This window comes from Mustela lutreola, chromosome 12 (assembly GCF_030435805.1).
Source record: "Mustela lutreola isolate mMusLut2 chromosome 12, mMusLut2.pri, whole genome shotgun sequence".
NCBI lineage: Eukaryota > Metazoa > Chordata > Mammalia > Carnivora > Mustelidae > Mustela > Mustela lutreola.
The window spans coordinates 11,526,383-11,550,137 of NC_081301.1; the positions used below are offsets into that span (position 1 = coordinate 11,526,383).

The 23,755-nt window shown below is 41.1% G+C and overlaps 1 protein-coding gene across 6 annotated transcripts in view; it reads right to left on the reverse strand.

The window, feature by feature from the left end:
* RABGAP1 (RAB GTPase activating protein 1) overlaps positions 1–23,755 on the reverse strand; it is a 153,091-nt gene that overhangs the window by 15,413 nt on the left and 113,923 nt on the right. For all 6 annotated transcript variants that reach the window (XM_059142079.1, XM_059142081.1, XM_059142083.1 and 3 more), the window contains 7 exons: positions 18,571–18,645; positions 15,355–15,480; positions 14,579–14,722; positions 12,768–12,809; positions 12,400–12,528; positions 637–729; positions 107–217 (listed from right to left, as the gene is read on the reverse strand). In XM_059142079.1, the coding sequence (XP_058998062.1) occupies positions 107–217; positions 637–729; positions 12,400–12,528; positions 12,768–12,809; positions 14,579–14,722; positions 15,355–15,480; positions 18,571–18,645 (720 nt within the window). The remainder of the gene's footprint in view (positions 1–106; positions 218–636; positions 730–12,399; positions 12,529–12,767; positions 12,810–14,578; positions 14,723–15,354; positions 15,481–18,570; positions 18,646–23,755) is intronic.

A 23,755-nucleotide genomic window follows, 5' to 3' on the forward strand; every position in this document is an offset into this window, starting at 1 on the left:
GGTGACACACTAGGACAACAGATATTGTGACTCAAGGACCGTATGTGATAAAGGGAGAAGCTGAGAGTTTCAAAATAATCCATCCCTTTGGCCCTGTCAGACTCACGTTATCCAGGTCCTTCCGCAGAGCAATCTTGCTGGTCACCAGCTCATGGGCTAAGTCATCATTTTCCTGTTCCAACCTCATGTTAGCTTCTTGTAGACGCCGGTTCTCCCGCTGAAGGGTAGAAAGAAACCAGTTATGGACATGTAAAAAAAATCAGATGGAGATGATAATTTCTCATGGCTAACCCTCATGGAAGTGAAGGAAGGAGTGGCTGGTCCTAATGTGCTAGCAAGCAACAATTTCTTCTTTTCTTTCTCTGACCAGAAATACTTAACTGGCCCCAGCGACCTTCCCAAGCAGCTACTTCTGATTAACCGTGACTAACGGCCACTGTACTGTAACAACCCAGACAGCTGGTTTAAAGCCCAACAGATCTTACTTTCTTACTTGCAAATTCAAACTGAAACTTGAACCTACAAACAATGTATCTGAATTTTTAAAAGAACTCAGCAAACCCAGTTACATGCATGATTATAGGAAATGAAAGGCTAAAAGCTCTTCACACCGACCCAGGACAAAAGCAAACGAACCTCAAATCGCTCGATAGGGTCTTCTTGTTGGGCCTGCTGTTCCCTCATGGTGTGATACTCTTTTTCGTATTTTTTCAACTTCTTCTGACTAATCTGTAGGATAAACCATGACACAAATTAAAAAGCATCAGAAAGTGTCTCAGGGCCTGTGCTGACCTGGGCATCTTCCGTCACTGCGGGAGTGGTGTAACCCCACAACCTCCGCCCTGAGTCCTGTGGTCCCTGATCACCACCCGCCCCCTCTGCCATTTTATTGTGCACACACCAGCACTGCTGCAAGTGCTTTCCGTCTGTGACCTCAGGATACCTCGACAAGATACAGTTTATCATCCTATTTTATAGGCAACTTAATGGAGATTTAAGGAGGTTATGTAATTTGACCAAGGTCACTCAGTTAAGACGGGAAGATCTGGGAGTGCAGCCCAGGCAGCTAAACTCCATGCAAAGTCCAAGCTGTACTCACCTCACTATCCTACACCTATCACTTTCCCTCTCCACTACCTCCTTCTGTGCAGCCATCTAATAGACACAATTCTTAAAAACACCATTCTAGGGGCACCTGGGTGGCCTTCGGCTCAGGTCATGATCCCAGGGTCCTGGGAGCCCGAATCAGGCTCTCTGCTCAGCAGGGAGCCTGTTTCCCTTCCTCTCTTTGCCTATCTCTCTACTTGTAATCTCTGTCAAATACACAAATAAAATCTTAAAAAAAAAAACCCAAAAACAAAAACACAAGAGCATTCTACCAACCACTCCACTTAGCTGCTCTTCTGCCCAGCAGACTACTGTCCTCTTGCTCTCAAGCTGCTTCTTACCAGCCACAGCAAACCACAGGCATATACATTTCACTTCCAGTGCTTCATGGGCTCTCTTCAGTCTCTCTAAATCAAGCTTTTTCTCTGACTGCCCAATAGGAAGACTCTCTTGAAGATCACTAGCGTTTTCTTGTTCACTCCATCCAGTGGGTCCCAACTCTCCCCAACTAGACTTCAAAATTCCTGCCTTTCCTTCTTTAACATGACCAAATGACTCTTCTTCCCTCCAAAAAATCATCTCTCTCTTTATTCTCTCATCTCTCCTTCTACCTTAGCAGTCCCCTGCCCCTGACCTTACAGGCTAGCCTGTTTTTTCCTTCAATTTGAACATAAACAAGGGCATCCCTTTAAGATGCAACTCTTACTGTTTTGATTCCTTCCTTTAAACCACTAACTCACTCCCTTTGGTATCTTTTAAATTATACTTTTAAATACTTGGAAACATACAAAATAGAGAAGTGCTAAAACCAGTATGCGCAGCATAACAACTGATTAGAAAGTGAACACTCACTGCTTCCCGAGGCTTTAGTATAATCAGCACAGTACTTCTGGCTCACAAATCTGACTTTCAGTTCCGGGTCATTAGGAATCTCAGAACTGGGCTCGTCTAACTTCCTTATTTTACAGGCAAAGAAACGGAGACCTCAAAATGGGAATGGGCCAGCCCCAGGTGTACAGCATCTCCAGTCTCTTGTTCCATGATTCCCTTTCCACCTCACTGCAGCTGCCTGCTGTCTCCCTCCCGCTGACTCTCTGGACACTGCCCTTGTCCGATGTTTACAGGTATGCCTCAATCAGAGCTTATTCCTGGAGTCTGGTTACTGCCTGTGGGCATGCAGCCAAGAACATAACACTATGCCCTGGCTGCCGTCTTTAGAGAGATGCCCATTAAACACTTGGGGTGAGGCCACAAGAAAGTGACATCTTTAAAACCAGATCTTCTGTGGTTTAAGGACAATGCTGGGGTAAATGTTTGTGTACGTAAGTGATTCACAAGGGAAGCACCTAAATAAAACATTGATGTGATCAGTAAATTTATAAACAATCCTAACAGATCAATAGTAGAGGAACAGACAAAAATGAGGTCTGCGGGCAGCAAACACTTCCCTGCGCTCAGTATGGGTAACTGATCAGGGAGCACAGAGGTTAGGAGGCGCCCTGGTACTTGATTTAAAAAAAAAAAAAAAAAAAAAAGAGTTGACACCAAATCCTACAAAACATTCTCATGAATCTTCACCTTCTCATTCTCATGATGGAGTAGGGAAGAGCTATTTTCCCCCCAATGAACATACATTATAAAAGGCTGATTATAAAGTAATTTCTTCTACATTTTCTTATCCCTTAAGATAAATACCTCATTCTCAAAGCCAAAGGGCTGACTCTGCCTCAACACTGTAACAGTATTATTGTACACTGGGTACCTGAGAGACGCAAGACTCTTTACACATGCTACCACATTTGGTTCTGACGTTTTCATGATAGAATACAGGCATTTCTTTATGTACTTCCCACATTTTCCAAATTTTCTGCCTTGAGCATTATTTATTTTTATAATTAAGTGAACAAAATAGGGGCTCCTGGATGGCCCAATCGGTCAAACCGTCTGCCTTCAGACCTGCCTGGATCTTGAAATCAAGTCCTGCATCAGGCTCCCTGCTCAGTGGGGAGCCTGCCTCTGCCTCCGCCCCTTCTCCTGCTCATATTCTCTGTTGCCCATTCACTTTCTCTCTGAATTAAATAAAAATAAAATATAAAATAAATACTGTTTAAAAATAATTATTAATAATTTTAAAATAATCCTGGTAATTGTTCTGGACTTCCCTAAGGTACCTTCTTGCTCATCTCTCCAGGCAGTGGCCCCTACCTGTGCTTCTGAGTCAGTCCTCAGGGGCCAGCCCTCAGGACCAGATACAAACAGAGCTCACCATCTTCCTCACTGGTCCCGAGGTCTAACTCCACCAGCTCTGGCTTGCTCTCCCATTTCTCATCCTCACTTATTCCTGGTCTCCCTCTCTTCACCACCTTATCCCCCACCCCCACCACAGACCAAAGATAAATAAAACCAACGCTGCTTATAGTGGTTTCTCACCTGATCCTGACTTTTGGAGCATGGGTGGCTGTATGCCACAACCAAGTAGTTCAGGCTTCCCCTGAGGAATGGACCTCATGAAAAGGCAGATGCCTGATACCTAAATGGGGAACCGATAGGTACCAGCTACAAAAGCCACAATTCCAGCCTCCTTACTAGGCTGCAGCCCAGAGAGACCAGTACCTGTCAGCCTGCCTGTCCCATTATCAGTGCCCTCCCCAGGCCAGAACTGTCTCATTGTCGTCCCCTGCCCATGCACAAAGAGAGGTGCCCACAAATGCTTGTTAAATTAATGAGAAAGGACCCCCTCCTCTTCTTTGCATCGACCTTTCTTCTGAACAGAAATGGCAACCACAGTGAACACAGAGCGCAAGCCTGGTCCCCTGCCTGGACAACCCCGTACCTGGTTCCCTCCTAATCACCTCTCAGAGACGAGCTCCAGCACTGCTTTACTGAACCCCTCCCTGGCACTTCTTCCCCCTTCCAGGCTAGGTCTTCGCTACATATTCTCATAACATCAAGTCAATTCCTTTATGGCACCTGTCCAAGTTCACAATTATTTCTTTATGTCCTTACTTGATTTGTCTGTCTTCCCACTGGGAAACACACCCCATCTGTTTTGCTTACCCCACATCTCCACGATCTAGCTCAATGCCTGGAACATAACTGGGGCTCGATAATCAGATGCCGAACAAATCAAAGCCAATGGCCTTCCTTTTAACCTAATAAGGATGCAGCAGGACATTTGTTTACCTAACAGTTGAGCAGTGTTCCTTGTGAGGCATTAGTGATACAAAGATGTATACAGAACACGATATGCAAGCTCCGCAAAGGTAGGAACTTTCATTTACTATAAAATTCCTAATGCCTCGAAGAGACTGTAAGCATGGAAACACTCAATGAACAGACAAAGTCCCCACTCTTAAAAGTCTACGGTTCATTTTATCTGTCTCTTACTTATACCAATGACATGTTAATTGAATTCAGGAAGAAGGGAAGCTACAGGCGCAGTCCTGAAGCTCTGAATCTTACCTACCATTAGGTGAAAGGCTGTGAAAGCCTATCAGAAGGCTGTGAAAGCCACAGCCTCACACACAGAGGTATTTTTGCCCTCAAAGATGCTTAGTTTTGAAATTTGTTCTGTTTAAATGTACTTTCAGTGGGAAAAAACTCTTATCCCTGGGATAAGGCTATGTTTGTAATTTAGGTAAAACTCATTTTATGTCCCACTGTAATTAGTACATTGTTTCTTAACACTGTTAGAGACAGTACTATTTTAAAAGTCTCCTAAAAGCCATGGTTCCCATAAAAAGCACTGTCCCGGGGCACATGGGTGGCTCAGTGGGTTTAGCCTCTGCCTTTGGCTCAGGTCATGATCTCAGGGTCCTGGGACTGAGCCCTGCGTTGGGCTCTCTGCTCACGGGGAGCCTGTTTCCCCATCTCTCTGCCTGCCTCTCTGCCTACTTGTGGTCTCTCTCTAATAAATAAATAGATAAAATCTTAAAAAAAAAAAAACAAAAAACCACTGTCCCTGTAAAAAAGCATAGAAGCCAGGGCACCTGGGTGGCTCACTTGGTCAAGCGTCTGCCTTCAGATCAGGTCATGATCCTAGGGTCCTGGGATCAAGCCCTGCATCGGGCTTCCTGCTGCAGTGAGGATTCTGTTTCTCCCTCTGCCTCTGCTCCTCCCCCTGCCTCGTGCCCCTGTATGCTCTCATGCGCTCTGTTTCAAATAAATAAAATCTTTAAAAAACCCTAAAGAGCATAGGAGTCAACTCTGCCCCAACCCTACACCAGCAATAAAGCATTCTGCATACCATTTGAGAGGACTCATGAGCTCCCTGAGGCCATCCACAGTCTCAGGTTAAGGAACCTTGAATCAGAGAGAAGGTGGAGGCTTGGACCATGCCAGTTTGGTATCTTGGTAGAAATATGTATTTTATCCCAAACACTTCTCTTTCACTCACTGGTCATTTATCTGTTATAGGAATTAGATAAGGCTCTCTTAAAACATCACCAGGAGAGCTGGTACTGACCTGGCAGAGAACATGAGGGAGCGGCCACTGACATGGGCGGGAGGGAATGGTACAGTCTGTTGTGGAGAGCTTGGGTTTGCAGATGGACGGACCCAGGCCTAAGCCCTGGTTCTGCCACTGACCCACTCTGTCCCTGAGGGTGAGCTGCCTTACCTCAGCTTCAGGTTCCTCATCTGACAGAATTCCAACAGTCCTTCTGAGGACTGCTGTTAGGAGGACTGCATGATAAAAACACATCAAGAGCTCAGAAGAGTGCCTAGCACATGAGGTCTTTTTCATGAAAAGGGTGGTTATTAAGTGTTACTATTAATAATACCTACATTCTTGTCCTGACTCAGAGACAGAGTTACCCTCTGAACATGTGCTACAAGCAATGAGCCATTTAAACAAGTCGATTTGACACAGGAGAGCAGGAAATAGGTTGCGGATAGGAAATGGGAGCTGATTTCCAACTCTGGCTTAAGAAACCATCGCAAAGGTGGGAATCCCCTCTGGGCTGGAGTCACAGGTAGTCCAGGAAAAGCGGAAGGCTGAATGTTATTAGTAGCTCTGCATGGCAGGGGTAAAGTTTACTGTGCAGGGGGCGGGTGGATATGGAGATGTCTGGTATAGTGAGGAGATCTTGAACCCAAAATCCTTGTTGCTAAATAAAGACCTCAGACGTAGGTCCATCTTCCTTTTTCAGACTGTTTGTAACAGGGATTTCACTTTTTAGTTACTGATTTAAAAATCCCGAGACTTACATGGGACTTTCAAGATAGTAAGATACCTCTACACCTATTTTACTTAATCCCCAAAACAACTGTCTGCGATCACCTCATTTTACTGATGGGGACTCGAGACCTAGATAGGTAAAGTGACATGTCGAAAGCCAAGGACCCAGTCCATTAGCTGACAAGAGCTGCAGAAGAACACAAGTCTGGGGTGATTCTTGTTTCTCATCTACCTCTGTAATATGTTCAACATTGAGCATAGTTCTTGGCACGTAAGAAAATCTACAAATGTTTGTTGCTGTGAACGGACTTAAGGAAAGTCGGTATCTGGGTAGAGGAGGTCAGAACAAATGAGCATGGATGAGGACAAAGACAAAGGTCATCAACAGGTACTTTTTACAACAGTCATTGTACAGGTACCACCTGGATTCTCTTTCTCTAGCCCTGTGGCCTTAACCTACCTCAGGTCACATGGCAGAGGCAGAGCCAGGGTGAGAGCCAAGGTCCGTGGGACTCCAAGGCCTGCACTCGTAACCACTTGAAACAAATCAACATCCTATTTAATTTCTGAGCCCTTTTATTTAATTTGTTTGAACAGTTCAGGCTCGAACTCCCTCAAAGATCACTAAATAGAATTAGGCATTCTGATCCTCCCATCAGAGTATTTTTCTAAAATGCAAGTAGCGAATAAGTAGCAGAGAATCCAAACACAGATAAGAACCAAGAGAGAACAGCTTACTAAAATAAATTAAGGCAGCAGTGGGCACTGCTACCCTATGACAACCAGCAAAATTTAGAGTTCATGCAGAAAAAAAGAGCTTTCACTCACAAGTTTTCTCATGAAATTCAATCTAAAAGGTAGAAAATAAGTACAGAAGTAAAACTGCAGCCTGGTCTAGTCCTATGGAAAACTGAACTTAGCTACAACTGAGTTAAACTGACAGAGACTGCACTTACCTGCCACTACAAGACAAACATCACCAAAAATACAAAGGGCCCCTCTCCCGTTCATCAATCCCTCCTTTACAGAACGGTACACTGAGGGTAAGCACTGACTTTAGTCTGAAATTCCCGGGATCTAACCCCAGCCCCATCATTTACTAACATTACACTTCTTGAGAGTTTTCTTCAATTCTCTAAGCTTCAGTACACGCATATGATCACTGTAAGGATTAAGTCACTATGTGCAAACATTATGCAAGATTATGTGAACACATTAAGAAAACAACACTGATGAAGCCATGGCAATCACAGGGTTTAAGATACTCACACACACTAATATACAAATGATCAGAGCAGAGGATGAAGTTCAGACTAATACTTCTTTCAGCTCCTGAAGAAAAATATCCCCCAAAAGCAAATATTCCCAAATGCCAGGGTTTTCTGTTTCTCTAAATAGCAAATGGTTAGGCTTACATTAATTTGGAGACACTGCTATTTGGTTTCTGTAATATCTTTTTCTACAAATAGTCTGAAGTCTTGCACATTCACTTTAAGTTTGAAATAACACATCCCAATGAAGCAATCAATGGTTCAGAAGATCCATTTCACCTTAGACAGGATTCCAGAGTAAAAGGATCCAAGTTTTCATTCAGGTTTGCTCTAAGAAACCCATTGTGCCATCTCTGTTATGGCTCTTACTTCTTCTAAACTAACCTAAACCTTACATATTGGACTTGCTCTCAAACATCTTAAAAAAACAGTTATTCCCTTATTTCTTGAATCAAAAAAATTTAAGACCTACAAATTAATTTTTTCCGCATTTTCTCCCTCTAAACACGATGCGTGGCCCAGTTATGAGTATAAAAGGGAGCTCTCAGGACCATTAATGATCTCCTGGAACAATTTATTTATAAAGAGAAATTCCTGGGGTGCCTGGCTGGTTCATTTGATGGAGCATGGGACTTTTGATCCCATGCTTGGGCTTGAGCCCCACAATGGCTGTAGATTACTTAAAAATAAAATCTTGAAAAAAAAAAAAGTGAAATTCCTTTTAAATCTTCTATCAGAGGTGGAAACAATCTTCTGATCTCAAGATAACGACCCATAAAGGGAGGAACTCTATGGATGGCTCAATGAATTCTGATGTATGTTGTTAAACTTGAGATTAAGAGCGGAGGATCTAAGACTCTTTTATAAAAAAAGTAAGTAAAATATCTCAGTTGCATAATAAAAGTGAGGAGCAAGAACGAGAAGGGGAGAAGTAAAAAGGACTGAAGAGAAAGAAATGAAGAAAGAGGCAAGTAAAGATTGACACAGAAAAAGATTTTAGAGAAAAGGAAGACACACAGGCAGAGAGAGGAATACAGACCTTTTTGAGCAACACACCCATCTGGTGGCCATTTCAGATATTGCCACACCAAACCTAATTCCTGCTGCAATTCTGCAGTAAGAGGCCACACAATGGCATGGAAAGCTTTGGGAAGCTTTGGAGTCAGAAGGCCTGGCCTGAGTTCCACTAGGTCTCGCGTCCCCACCCAGCTAGTTCCAGGGTAAGTCATTTGGCTTCTACAAGCCTCAGCTGCCTCACATGACTTGCCCTGCATACCTCACAGGGCACTGAAGGGAAGAAATGAGATACCCATAAAAATTACACAAATACTGGAAATTACAACATCAAAACTGTTAAAACACAACAACAATAAAAGCAGGTAACTGTTTCCTCAACTGGCATGTGAGGCAAAGTATTCCTAATTCCCACCCTAGTCAGGAAGTACAACTGAGAAAAACCAAGCCACAATATTTAAGAAATTAAAAAATAATGGAATGGGATTTCAGTGAGTTACAAAGCCAATGTTTCCTTTCTCAAGAAGGTTTAAAAGCCAGTTTCCAAACTACTCACAACAAAGCAAGCATCCCCTTTTCCATGTCTAGAGGGGGCTCCAAACCCACAGATGATCATATATCGTTTTCCTGCTGACAGAGGCGCGCCCACTGACGCAGTCCACATAATGCAGGGCTCATGATTAAGCCTGCCGATGAGTTTCCTTATTTCTGAGTCAGCAAATTATCACTGGGACTGAGATTCTTTGCCAATAATTGGCTTAACTACTGCCTATATTTCTCTTAATAATTTTTGGCATTAATAAACCTACCCGAGTACAAGTAACCATCACTAACTAGACTACATCCCACCTTTTAGCAGAACAATTTCACTCTTATGTCCTGGTTCAATGCACAGGCTTTCCATGCCATGAGTCAATTTTAAGAAAAATTTGATCTTTCCCACCCAAAACCATGTGCAAGTAGGGGGAATCATCCAAAGTGTATGCCTGCCAGGCAGTGTTCTCCAGGGCTAGAAGGAATTATGTATCTAAGCACTAAATGTATGTGCTGTGCAGCTTTGCCTACCTTAACTCCATGAAAGCACAGGCAAAGAAAAAAAAAGATATTAGACACCTCCAATCTGGACTATGGAGATAAAGGATCCACATATTGTTAAAGTGTTTCAAGCTACTGAAAACACAGAAAGTAAAACCTTCAGCTGGAAGCTACTGTAAGCCTTCCCCAAAGCCCCTTTAACTCTCCAACTCTTCTTCATAAGACAATACTTGGTAGAAACTCAGCAGTGTATCATTTAATTTACTCATTCAACAATTTTTATATGCCAAATCCTGTTCTTGTGCTGGGGATCTGGCAGGCAGACAATAATCAAATGAACATATTAAATAATGTTAAGTAAGAATGAGGGATATGTGGAAAATTAGGCAAGGTAAAGAGATCAGGGTGTAAAGTGTTGAGGGAGCTGCTACTTTAGACATGGTAATTAGAGAAGGCCTCTCTGATGGCATGATATCTGATCATAAGACTCAACGAGGTGACGGTGACACCCTGTTGACATCAGGAAGATGATGGGCAGAGAGACCAGCCTGTGCAAGAGGCCTGAGGAGTGAACATGCTCAGCATGTGGGAGAACAGCAAGAAGGCCAGGTTGTCTGAAGTGGAAGTTGTAAGAGGGAAAAGGAGGAGGAGGTGAAATCAGAGAGACGGTCAGAGGTCAGAGGGTATAGCACTTTGTAGGCCAAGGCAAAAACTTTTGAGTTTCATTCTGAGATAAGAAGTCATCAGAGTTTTAAGTAAGGGAGAGATGGGATTAAAAAACACCACTGCGGTGCCTGGGTGGCTCAGTCTGCTGAGCATCCGACTCTTGGTTTCGGCTCAAGTCATGATCTCAGGGTCCTGGGATCAAGCCCAGCATCATCACTGGGCTCTGTGTTCAGTGGGGAGTCTGCTTCTCTCCCTCTCTGCTTGTTCCTCCCCCCTGCTCTCTCTCTCAAGTGAAAAAACTCTTAAAAGAAAAAGAAAAAACCACTGTGGAGACAGAAAGATATGGAGTCCACTGGAACATTCCAGAATACAAGTGACGGTGATGGTTACACTAGGGTGTTAGAAAGAAGGGGCAAAAGTGATCAGATTCAGGGTGTACTGTGAAAACAAGGCTGGGATGGAGAATGAAGATGTGGTGTGAGAGAGAAAAAGGTATTGATAATAAGCAAGAGTTTGGGCCTGAGAAACCAAGTTCCAGGAACTTAAGATAGGACACTGGGAAAGGAGGTTTTGGAAGGGAGGAAATCATCAGCAACTAAGAGGACCTCTCTTGTATGAATCAGGCTGAAGTGGGAAGAGCGACTCAGAGAACCTCAGAGTTCACCTGGTTCTGTGCTCTGTGCACAAACCACCATCTGTGAAAATGCTTCTAAAACGTGTGCATTTGATATCTGCTTGGAAAACCAGTGGGCGCACGGGTTGCTCAATCGGTTAAGCATCTGCTTTGGGCTCATGTCCCATGTCATGATCCCAGGATCCTGGGACTGAGTTCCATGCTGGACTCCTTGCTTGGTAGGGAGCCTGCTTCTCCCGCCTCCCTCTGCTGCTTCCCCTGCTTGTGTTCTCTATCTAAAATAAATAAAATCTTTACAAAAAAAGAAAAAGAGAACCAGAGAGGCAATAACCATAATAAGAGCCATCACTTCTTGAACCCTTACTAATTACTAGACAACATGATAAGCACTGTACACAGCGTAGTTAATCCTCACACATGACGGCACTTAACCACAGTACCTGGCACATGGGAAAATATCATTAAATCTTTTCCAGAGTACTTGTGAACTATGTAACATTTTAAGTCGAACAATAACTTAATTATTTCACTAACTAGAGTCTCTATTTCTTTTTCAAATCCTTGATTCAATTTATATTAGGATTTCTATTGTTTCTCAGGCTTAACAGGTAGGTAGTTTTAGTACTTCCTTTCCCTTTTCACAAAGAGGGCAGGCATTCCAGGGTCTGTTACCCAGAGTTTCCAGGTTCAGCTGCTTCCCAAAGGCCCCAAATCATATTATATGTCTTCATGAGCATTAAAACCCTCCATATTCCCCTGGGATGCTATTTTACCACTTCACACACACTAGCTTTGAGCTACTGTGATTTAGGCACCTGGGATTTCTCTTTTTTCTTTCAAGTTCATCCAGGTATTTGATACCTCCAAGTGTTTAAAGAAGGGCAGCCTAAGTTAGCTTAGACATATAAACAGAACCGGAAGCCCACTATTATTTACATACGAGGAAATTTTGCCTTACATAGGTAACATCACTTTGAATTCAGATCTCCCTGATTCCAAGTCTGTGCTCTGGTTAGTATATAACGAAGTTTCTCCCACTCACATTACAACATGAATACAAGGAGATGCTACCTTTTTTTTAACCTTAAAAAAATTTATGCAAATCATAAATGTCACTGAAAGTGATAAAATTGAGTTTCCATCATTATTAGTTTCATTTTAGGGAATTTCTGACCAAAACCATAAATATGTGAAGTTATAAAGAACAACAGAGGGAAAATCATGAAACCGGAGTCCTGCCACTGCTTAGCTGTATGATGCTAGGAGCTCCAGCCTCTTTGTTTCCTGAGTCTTCAAAATGAGAAGAATACCTTCCCTGAAGTCCAAAGGCTGGGATGTGAATGAGATTTAATGCACAGAGTATATATAATATGTGAGAAAATATTTGGAAAAAAATTATACAATACAAACATCATCATATAAATGTTCATAGTTTGATCAGGAACGGTAAGACACAAACTAAAGAATCTAAATCAATGCAAATATTATTTTACCTTCATGCTGCAAGCTAATTCCATTAGTTTTTTTGCATTTTCTTCTGAGCGGTACCTCTTAGGAAGCTGAACCCTGAAGAATTTCAAGGCACCTTCAAAGTCTGTCAACAGCAAGTCATCCTTAGAAGTCTTGAAGAAAGAAAGAAAACACAACCATGTATGGGAAAAGTTCTTCGCACTGAAGATACACAAGAAGCATTTTAAAACACCAGCACCTTTACAATCCCCAGAAGATACTTCTTAGCCAGTGCCTTGAGTCACTGTCAGGGCCACGGCTACCGCACGGTGGCTGCTTAGAAGGAGATCAAGACCAAGATACTTCGAGTGCTGGACAGGGGATGTCACTCAATTTACAAATAAATGTGTACCTTTAATAATCCAAGGGCGACATTAAAAATAACACTTATTCCCTAAAAGAGAAAACACAAAAAGAGAAGATTTTCATTGATTATATCTGGACCAGTCAGCTATCTGTCCCCAGAATGCCCCACAATTCTAAAGAAAGTATAAAAACTTAACTAAGTAAAGAAATGGGATATCTTGGAAAATAATAATTATAGGTCTGCTACTGAAAAACAGCTTAAAATAGAACCAGTCTCCCATTCTTCTGAACTTTTTTAGTCCTATTCTCACAATCAACAAGAAAGAACGCTTTTCCAAAGTATTCTGTGCTTCCCAACCAAAGCATCTGAGACAAAAAATTGTGATCTTTCAGGATATAACTGCAGGTGGCCTCTCCTCTTATCTTGTGCTACCCCATTCCAAATATAGCAGCAGTCCCTCTGCCTGTGAGCCCTTCACGCCAGAACAGAACCTGCTCAGGGCTCCCTCAAATCTGCCTTTCTTCAGCTAACTGTTCTAGGAGTGCTAGGGCAAAGGAAAGATAAGTGGAGGCATGAAGACCTGCTAAATTCTTTTAAGTTCCTGGACCTCGGTTTCTGTAACTTATACTCTCCTCCAAGGGTTTCTGGAGCTTATTGGTTGAAAAGTTCATTTAAATTACTTAGCATGACCAGGCCCATGGTAACTACTTAAAACAAATGGTTGTTTATAATGCTGAGAAACTGTAAAACTTAAAAATTTTACATAAACTATGGTATACCCAAAGAATGAGATAATTTGCAACTGGTAAAAATAATCAGTGTTTCTGACAGTGTTTTTAGCTTGGTAAAAAAAATGCTTTAATGGATTTTTGTAAACCTTGAAAATGGGATAATTAAACATAAAGAAGGATGGTACAGATGTGTGTCTGTAAGTGTTCAAGTGCTCAAGTATATATGTTTAAAATATATACTTAGAGAACCATAATATACATTATTACATAATACTCCATATGAAAAAAGTTATTCTGTATAGAAATAACACATGTACATAAACACAAAAAAATGGCTGAAAGAATATACTCCAAAATGTTGAGTTACTTTCTAGAGAGTAAGTGGGATTAAAGTATTTTGAAATCCTTTTGCTTGTGTTTTCCAGTTTCTCTAATATGCAGTTATTAGTTTTGAAATTATTATTTTTTAAAAAATCTCACTGGAAAAGGTGAGTATTTAATAGAGGTAATGGATACATCACTTACAAATGAAATTATTTTTTTCTTAAACACATATACCCCAAAAAATGCTGTGGCAAAGACTTATGTATTCTGTATCTTTTTTTGTTTTAGTTAATAGACCCTCCAGGTTTAGCAAATTCCTACTCAGCTTTTAAAAAGCTCTCTTTTGCAGCTAGATACGGTCAGGTACTTAAGTTCCAGCCAACAAGAGGTAAGTGAAAATTTGGGTGGAACCTCTAGGAAGTCTCTTTTAAAGAGGGGACACATCCTACCCTGTCCCCGGACCCTTTAGGGAAGGAAGCTTACTGCCAACCTTCTGGCTTCTTTCACATGAGAGAATTGAACCTCTACTTTATTTAGTCACTGTTATTTTGGGTTTCTTCAATAAATACAGCCAAACCTAATAGTAATACAAATGTGTCATAGTGGGCTGTTTGTCTGTTGTTTAGCAGAGAATACCTTTAACAAAACGTGATCATTAGCTTTAGCCCAAGGAAGAGTTACTTAAGTCTGGATTTTTGAGCACAAAAATAAAATTAACTAAGAAGAAATTCTATTTTTATGGAGGTGACACAGGACGATACTGAAAACAAAAGCCAAAGTGCTGTGGCCTCTGATACATACCTCACATAAAAGCAGGTCAATGATATGGAAGACCATGTAGAGAGGGAATTTTGCTGTGAAAAGCGTAAGAAACCACTGGGAGGCATACATGTGCGCTTCAAGGCTTATATCCAGGAAGTGGTTGTACAGGTCAGGGATGTATTCCTAAAATAGCAAACTAATTAGTTTTGGGCATAGACACAGCTGTTCAACTCCCACTTGGGAGGCTCATAAATCTGCCAGGAATAGGCCAAAAAAGTCACATATTTGTGCTTTCCTACAAACCTCCAGTGTGCTCAGAAGAACACTTATTATCGAATATTAAACTGACACTTGGCTCCCTTTTCCAGCCCATAAACTAGCTCAAAAGAGGAATCCCCAAGACGGTGACAGTTTTGGAATGACAGTTTTTCTTTCCAAGTTATGAAATGTTTGGGAAAGTCTGTTTCACTTTTATTATGATATTCCTAACCAGTCAGCTTCAGAGCCTTGGCAGGTACTTCTTGACTTAGTTTGCCATGTCAAAGGTCCCTAAAAAGTCATCTGATCTTTTGAGTGTTTATGAGGACTGAAAACCTCGCTCACACCCATCAGGCTCACACCTTATTAATCTTGGCATCATCATCACAGTGAGAAATGAAAAACATCTAACTGGTCCTTAACCCCCCTTAACCCTGGATGGCCAACGCAATCACCACTGCTCCTTGGCATCCACTCATCAACCTGGTTCTCCATAGAGTCTCGAGTCTCATGTCTCATGCTCTTAGTGGCAAATGCAAGCTGGTTTCCCTTTTTACCTGCATGAGGCGCTCCAGCTGGTAAAATTTGCAATGTAAATCTTCAAAGTTTTGCTTGAAAAGTTCCCTGAGTCCGTAGTCAAACATGATCTTGACCAGCACACTGAATGCCTGTTCTTCAGGCATCTGCAACAGATAGGGAATGGGGTGGGGGTAGAGATGAGGGTCACAAACACACCCAGAAGTTTTGCCAGAGTGATAAGTTCATCCTTCCACTTCTATCTACATACTAGGAAATTTCAGTGATACGTAGTAACTCAGGTAGTTGTGTTTTATGACATTCATTCACTCAACCAAGAGATATTAACGATGACTAGTCTGTTTCACATAGTGTTCCTATCCTAGAGAAGCTTCCCATACAGTAGTATACAGTAAGTATGAATTGGGCAGAATTCACACTCACAATTACCTATGAATTAGGTAGAAAGATCAGTTGGATCAAGAACAAGAAAGCCTGAGTCTGCCTCAGGGAGCCAAGAATAGGCTTTGTAAGGGCAGATCTGAACTGAGTAGCAATAGGCTGACACTCAAGTATAGGTTTCATTTTTCTCAAATCATGACAATTCTATTAAATCATTTTACTTCCTTAGCTGCTATTTTTTTCTTCCTCGTTGTTACAAACATAGCCACTGAAAGGAGAACCTTAAATATTCTAGAGTTTAACAGTAATGTTCAAAGTACTATGGGTTTATGGTAATACTTAAAATACTACAACACCCCCCACTTCACTTCTATTTACAGATGTTACCGATTTATAATAATAATACCTACATCTTCCATAGCTTTGTGGGAAAAATATTTCCCTGAGAACCTGGCAAATGTCTAGTTTACAAAATAGAAAAAAAAAAGTACTGGAAATGTTATTTAAGGCTTGGTATGACTGTAGCAAGCCTTCAAAATGTCAAGAAGGTGGGCGGGCTTCTGTGGAACCAGGGGATGAGGTGGGTTGAACACAGACATCACTGAGAATAAAGCGGAGCCAAAGAACAAATCAGATTAAGTAATAAATGAGAAAAGCACAGCAAATTATTACTGGCCAAGTAAGGGCATTTGGAGCAAAGGACCAGATCTCAGAGGTCTCTATCATGGAAGGCAATTTCTAATTTCTTCTGCATACTAGGGACCCTTGGTCTGTCCCAGAGTGGCATTTCTGATGTCAGGTAGCACATCTGCTTTTCCTCTGAAACAAGCATTTATCCTAACACAATGATAAGCAGCACGGACTGCAAACCAAGACACCATGGATTTGTTTGGGAAACCCATTTTAAAGGGGTTGTGATACTTAAATGGGGACAAATGTTCTTGGACTGAAGCTGAGAACAAAGACAAACCACACGAGCTTGAGAGACTCCGAGATTTCAACTCTTACTAAAAACAACAAAATTTTTAAACTTGAGCTCTTGATGGATTTTAATTAGCTTCACTGTGGCAATCATTTTACCATGTATAGCTTATCAACTCATCAAATTGTACACCAAACACACACATATTTTTGTCAATTATATATCAATAAGGCTGGGAAAAAACTTGACCCTTTTATAGCTTTATCATATTTTTACATGCTTACTAGTATCAAAAAGCTAGGTTCTCACAGAAGGAAGATCGGTTTTGGTTTTACTTCTATTACAACCTACACAAGATGGCTTAAAACTCTTCAAAAGCTTCCCCTTATTTGGGGAAACAAAATCCAAAGTCCTTGGGCTGGCCTCTCCAGCTCCCACCCCATCCCCCATCACAGATAATGCTCCAGTCACACTGCCCAGCTTCCAGTCCCTTCCACAGGCCAAGTCTTCCCCATTTCAGTGCTTCTATAGGTTGTACTATTCCTCTTGTTGGGAGTGCTCTACTCTCCACTCTTGCTTTTAAAATAGTTTTCTTATTTTCACAATAATGTTAGCTTTAATAAGTTAAATGATATCAACAAGCACAAAGAGTATGGATACCCCTTCTCATTTTTCAGCATTCACCTTAAAGGTTACCTCCCTGGAGAAGCCTGTGATATAAATAAGGCTCCTTTGCTGTAATCTTGCATAAAACTTTTTACTATACCTTCATGTCACCACTGAGGTAATAATGACATGCTTCTGGGACTTTCTGCTCATAGCCAGTCAGCTTCACTAGCTCTGTATCCAAAGACTGGGACCAAGTCTACTTTATGGACTCCTGATCTTTAGCATCTATTATGCTAAAGATGGAAGTGCCCACACACTCTCCGCTAACATCACTTGTGTGCTGTTTTTGCCAAGCATTTCGATTTTAATCATGACGAAATGATCAGACAAATCAAGAATGTGGAGTATTTCACAAGATAATTCGCTTGAGTTTTTCAAGACTGTCAATGGCATAAATCACAAGAAAAGCAAGGGAAGGAGGTAGTTGAGATTAAAAAAGTAAAGAAAAAGGACACCAAATGCATTGCTTCACTGATCTTGGTTAGGGGAAAAAAAAAAAAAAAAAGCTATAAAGGACCTGACTGCGTAAACAACTGGGGAAACTCAAATGCAGACTCTGTGTAAGACATTACTGAGTCAGTGTGGAATTTCTTGGATGTGACTGCAGTATTATGCTCAAGTCTATAGGAATGAAGTAACTGATGTTTGCTACTGATTTTCCAAAAATAATTTCAAAAAATATTTTTTAGTAAAAAATAAAATGTGTATAAAAAAGGAGGAAAAGAGAGAGATGCAGACAGACAGAGAAAGCAATGGGGTAAAATAGTAACTGGTAAAACAGACGAAGAATTTATGGGTATTCCACCTGAATGATTTTTCAGTTCTGCTGTGGATTTTAAAGAATATCAGTAAGTTGGAGGGTAAAGGTCTTTGCTGAATAAATAAATGAATAAAATGGCACTAAAAGAAAGCCAACTTCTCTGCTTCCTTCCCACCCCAATACACAAATGATCCCCAAACAATACTAGTGACCGTGGCACTAGTGACAGAATAAAAAATGTCCATAAGGGTTCAATTAACCAAGACTATCCAATCTAGGAATCAAAATGAAGTCTACTCTTGTACTAGTGTTCAACACTGTCATTTATTCTTACCATGTTTCTCTTCCATTATCATATCAAATTAAGGAAAAGGTTTCCAGATATAGGAGTAAAACTCATGCACTAAAATTTGGCCAAAGGCCATATAAAACCATGCTCAAGTCTAAGGCTATCATAAGCTGAGGCAGGTCATGTGTAAGTCAGAGCAGAGACCAAATACTCACATGGAGAAGCAGAACAGCAGCGAGAAATGACTGGCCCTGGCAGTAGCCAATCTCTTCATCATACACAGAATATGCCTGGAGAAAGAAAAACATGGGAGGTATGTATGTATGTATGTATGTATGTATGTATTAATAAATAAATAAATAAATAAATAAATAAATAAAGTCACTCACTCATGGGCCACAGCTGCCCTATAGGACCTTGCATACAGGAACATGGAAGATACTCACACTCCGTTATGGCATTTTGATAGTCAATGAGTGATGCAAATATTTCTTGCCATTTTTTTTTACATTTCAAAAAAAGATTTTTTTTTAAAAAAATATGAGAGCACGCGAGAGCATGAGTGAGAGGAAGAGGGAAATGCAGACTCCCCAATGAGCAGGGAGCCTGAAGAGAAGTCCATTCCAGGACCCTGGGATCATGACCTGAGCCAAAGGGAGACACTTAGTGACTGAGCCACCCTTGTGCCCCTCACCAATTTTTTCTTTACAATAAACACAACTGTCGCCATGACCTCCTATAGCCCAGGAGTGGAGAAAAGTTAGGCAAAAGCCACTTCACCTCTAAAAAAAAAGGTTGCCATGACTCTGTCTTGGCCCTTGCCTTCCCCTCTTCTGTCTGGAAAAATGTATTCTTCCTTCAGGTTCCAAACACTCCATTACCCCAGGTTTCCCTCTCTTCTCTGTACTCTGACAGTACTTGCTACACAAGTATAGTTATCACAGCACTCATCACACTGCATTTTTTTTTTTTAAAGATTTTATTTATTTATTTGACAGAGAGAGAGAGATCACAAGTAGGCAGAGAGAGGGGGAAGCAGGCTCACCACTGAGCAGAGAGCCCGATGCGGGGCTCGATCCCAGGACCCTGAGATCACGCCCTGAGCCGAAGGCAGAGGCCCAACCCACTGAGCCACCCAGGCGCCTCTCACACTGCATTTTAAATGTCCATCTTCTCGGGGCACCTGGGTGGCTCAGTGGGTTAAGCCTCTGCCTTCGGCTCAGGTCATGATCCCAGGGTCCTGGGATCGAGCCCCACATCGGGCTCTCTGCTCTGCAGGGAGCCTGCTTCCTCCTCTCTCTCTGCTTGCCTCTCTGCCTACTTGTGATCTCTGTCAGATTAAAAAAAAAAAAAAATCTTTAAATGTCCATCTTCTCTACAGGATTGTGAGTTTCTTAGGGGCTGGAGTGATGCCCTATCCAACCTAGCCAGGACCTCACGCCTTCAACCTAGCCCATCATACAGCACGCTTTAACTAAACACTGTTAACATTATTCGTTTTTCTTTCTGGGAAAAAATCTTTTGGCAAAGACACCCAAATACAGTTCTTTCCACAATGCCAGTAATAACTTTTCTGATAAGAGGGATTACTCCAAAACCATTTGTGGGTTCCTCTGGATTCTTATTTTGTATTTTTTTTGGCGGGAGATGATTATTGCCCATCTCTTCTCATTATCTTTAACAGAATACTGACATCTGACATTCCTTGTGGTTTACTCTTTTTGGTTCTTTGGTTGTTTTCCAGAGTCTTGTTTTTATGACAAATATTTCCAGTTCTCATGTAAGCTGTGGTAGAAAGGGAAATTCCTACAGATTCAAGATGCTATCCCCCTGTTTAACAAGTTTATTTCTGATGAAATTCCATTTATTCCCCACTTATTTTTTGTACCACGGTTCCTCTGCATCTCATGAAAGCAATTTAGAATATGTCCAAAATAAAGATCATTTAGCAAAATGTGATGTCGATGCTTTTTAGATGGCAATTAAGTTAATATACACATTGGTTTTATCATTAGCTTTTGATGAAAAACTCTAACTTATATACTTTTTCAAAGACAAGATATCCAGAGGGCTTTTGAAACAATTTGTTTCATACAGTAAGGCATTATTTTGTATCTGTCATTATTAACATTAAGAAGTGTTAATAATTTTGTTAAGACTGTGTTAAAATCAGCAGTAGTATATGCTGATAGAGCTCTGGGGAGAGCAGTCTGACAATGTCTGTAAAATTATCAATTAATAGTTGTTTGGTCAAGAATGAAAAGAGGCTTCAGAGTTAGTCAGAGTTGGTCTGAAATCCCACAACTACTGATGTCTAGGTCTGGAACTTAGGCCCATTACCTTTATTTCTTATCTGTAAGATGTGAATAATCCCAGTATTTATATGACAGACTTGATGATATATTCTCAGATCTCTCACTATGAACTGCTCAGCACAGGACCCAATTATGTACCATGACGAAATGTATTGAATTTCTATAGGCAGTAAATGGAGGGGCGCTTATTTTTCAGGGTCATGAGAAAATCTGAAGGAATACATACAGATGTGAAAGTACATGACACATTTGAGACATGTTTAGGATATAAAATGCATGGAAGCTGTAATGAAATATGGGGAATAAAAGGCATTTCATCGGTTCATTAACATTTAATGAGCACCTACTATATGCCAGGCACCATGCCAAGTGCTACAAACACCAACATACAGAAGTGATTTCTGCCCTTGAGAACTTCACAGTTTCGTTAGGAAGTCTGATGTGTAAATCAACCAGAGTACAGTGAGAAGTTCAATGCAGCTGAAGCATAAAATGTTTAGGAATTAAGGCAGGATAAATTGCAAAATGACTTTAATGCTAAGCTAAGAAATATGGGACCAGGAAATGAAGTAAGAGACTTTGATTTCATTCTGTGGGTTAGGAGGAAGCACTAAAGGCTTTTGTGGAGGCCCCACAAATGATCCAATTCTGGGGTCAACATGGAGAAAATAATAAATAGGTTAGAACCCAAAGGGGGGGAGACTAATGCAAGGCAGCTTTTGTGAAAGTGCTGGCACATATGATAGAGGCCTGTAGCCAGCAGTGATCCGAAGAAGGGCTGTAAGAGACATCAATCCTATCAAACTCAATGTGGCCAAAGGAAGGAACTGAAAACTAATAGAGAAATGACTATATGTTCAGCAAGACAATAGCATGGAGGGAAAAAGGAAGACTGTTTTCAATTAAAAGAGCAGTAACAACTAAACATATTATGGATACTATTGGATCTTATTCTCACCAAACATATAAAGACATTTAGGGAAATCTGGAAGGTTACTGGATGGCCCAGATTGATAATGATGGCTGCTATGGATGAATAGCGATCTAATTTTTTTAGAGATGTATAGTGAAGGACTGATTCATAATACCTGAAATTTGCTTTGAAGTACTTCAGGAAATAAAAAATTGTTTTTGAGAGAGCGAGTGAGTAAGCCTGGGAGTGTGAATAGGGGAGGGGTAGAAAAAGAAACCCTTCAAGCAGACTCTCTGCTGAACGTAGAGCCTGCTGTGGGTCTGGATCTCATGACCCATGAGATTATGGCCTGAGCCAAAACCAAAAGTCAGACACTTAAATGACTGAGCCACCAGGTGCCCCACCTCAGGAAATTTTTTAAAAGGAATAGAGAAAGCAACTAGGGTATTATGTTCATAAATATTAAATCTGGTGGGGGGGATATATACAAATTCATTATATTATTCAACTTTTATTACATTTGATAATTCTCATTAATAAAACATGTTTTTAAATGAACTCTATCTTTAGACCTTTTTGTCTGATGTACTTAATGGACCGCCTATAGGAAGACTGACTGACAGCTGGAAATTTAGGCCTTGAACTAACTGCAGATTTGGGAACATCTGTGCAGTGATTAAAGCTGAAGCTGTGGGGATGGAAGGAGTCACCCAGGGAGATAGTACAGAGCGCCAGAAACTACTATATGCCTGGCATATAGTAGTTGATTGAGCACCTAGGAGAATGCTTCTGTTTTAAGAGCAGGTAAAGAGACAAAGAGGGAGTCAGCAATGCTGAAAGAGAAGGTTGAGAGCAAACCTGGGAGGGTGACAGAGGTCGAGAGGTCAAGAGGAGAGCGTGCTTCAAGGAAGATCATTGTGAAACAAACACTAGGAGCAGTGGGATCAGGAGGAAGGGCTCAGAGGCAGTAAGCACAGGGTTTCTTCATGGGAAATTCTGCACTGAGGAACAGCTGCTTACGTGGGAAGCACAACTAGGAAGGGGCTAAAAAAGGATGCTCAAAGAGCAGTACAAAAGAAACGATAACTTTGTGGAAATTAAAGAAACATTTCTCTCAACCTAACTGTCCTTATAGTTGAAGCATCTAATTTATCCCTGGAGAACGTGCCCTTTATTAGCAGCCTGCCCTAAAACTTGTTAATTATACCTTCTCAATGAGTAACATGCAAGTTTCTTAACGATATGTCTCATGCCTAGTCTGTACTTCCTCGAGAGTAGATGTTAAATAGGTACTTGATAAATTTTGGGGGGAAAAGACTAAAGACTGATTCTGAGGACAGAGGAAGGTTGAAGAACTCTGGTCCCAAGTCCCAAGACTTTTTAGCCTTATGGCTCTGAATACCAAAATCTACTGGAAAATTGATTGCTGAAATTGAACACTACTGCTGAATTGAACATTTCCTTTACAGGTTTTTTGAACAGACATCAGTATTTCCCACCATTTATTATGCTGCAGTGCTAAAAAGTCCACCTAGATAGGCATCAGTACTTCCTGCTGTTGGATGTGTCTTAGCTCCCAAGTTCATAACTTATAATGGGAATACCAAAGGGAGTTTACAATGTTACAGGACTTAGAGGCTCTTAACATAAGCCAATTTCTGAAAGTTCAAATGTAGAACTGGGTGGGGAGGGGTTGCCTGGGTAGCTTAGATCATTAAACATCTGACTCTTGACTTTAGCTCAGGTCATGATCTCAGGGTTGTGAGACTGAATCCCAAACTCCATGTCAGGCTCTACACTTCACGTGGAGCCTGCTGAAGATTCTTTCTCTCCCTTTGCCCATTTCCCCCTAAAAAAAATAATACGTATGGAATCAGGGGACTGTCATCTGCAAGTCCTGATTAAAAGGGTAAAAGAAACCTTATCATTTTATGACTAATTGATTTCCTGTTCATTAAGAGCATAAAATTAAAGGTGACATCACAATTTCAGAAAATCTATTCTTTTTTTTTTCTTTTTAAAGATATTTTATTTATTCACTTGAGAGAGAGAGAACACAAGCGCACAAACAGGGCCGAGGTTCAGAGGGAAAGGAAGAAGCAGACTCTGAGCTGGGCAGGGAGCCTGACGCAGGGCTTGATCCCAGGACCCTGGGATCACAACCTTGAGTCA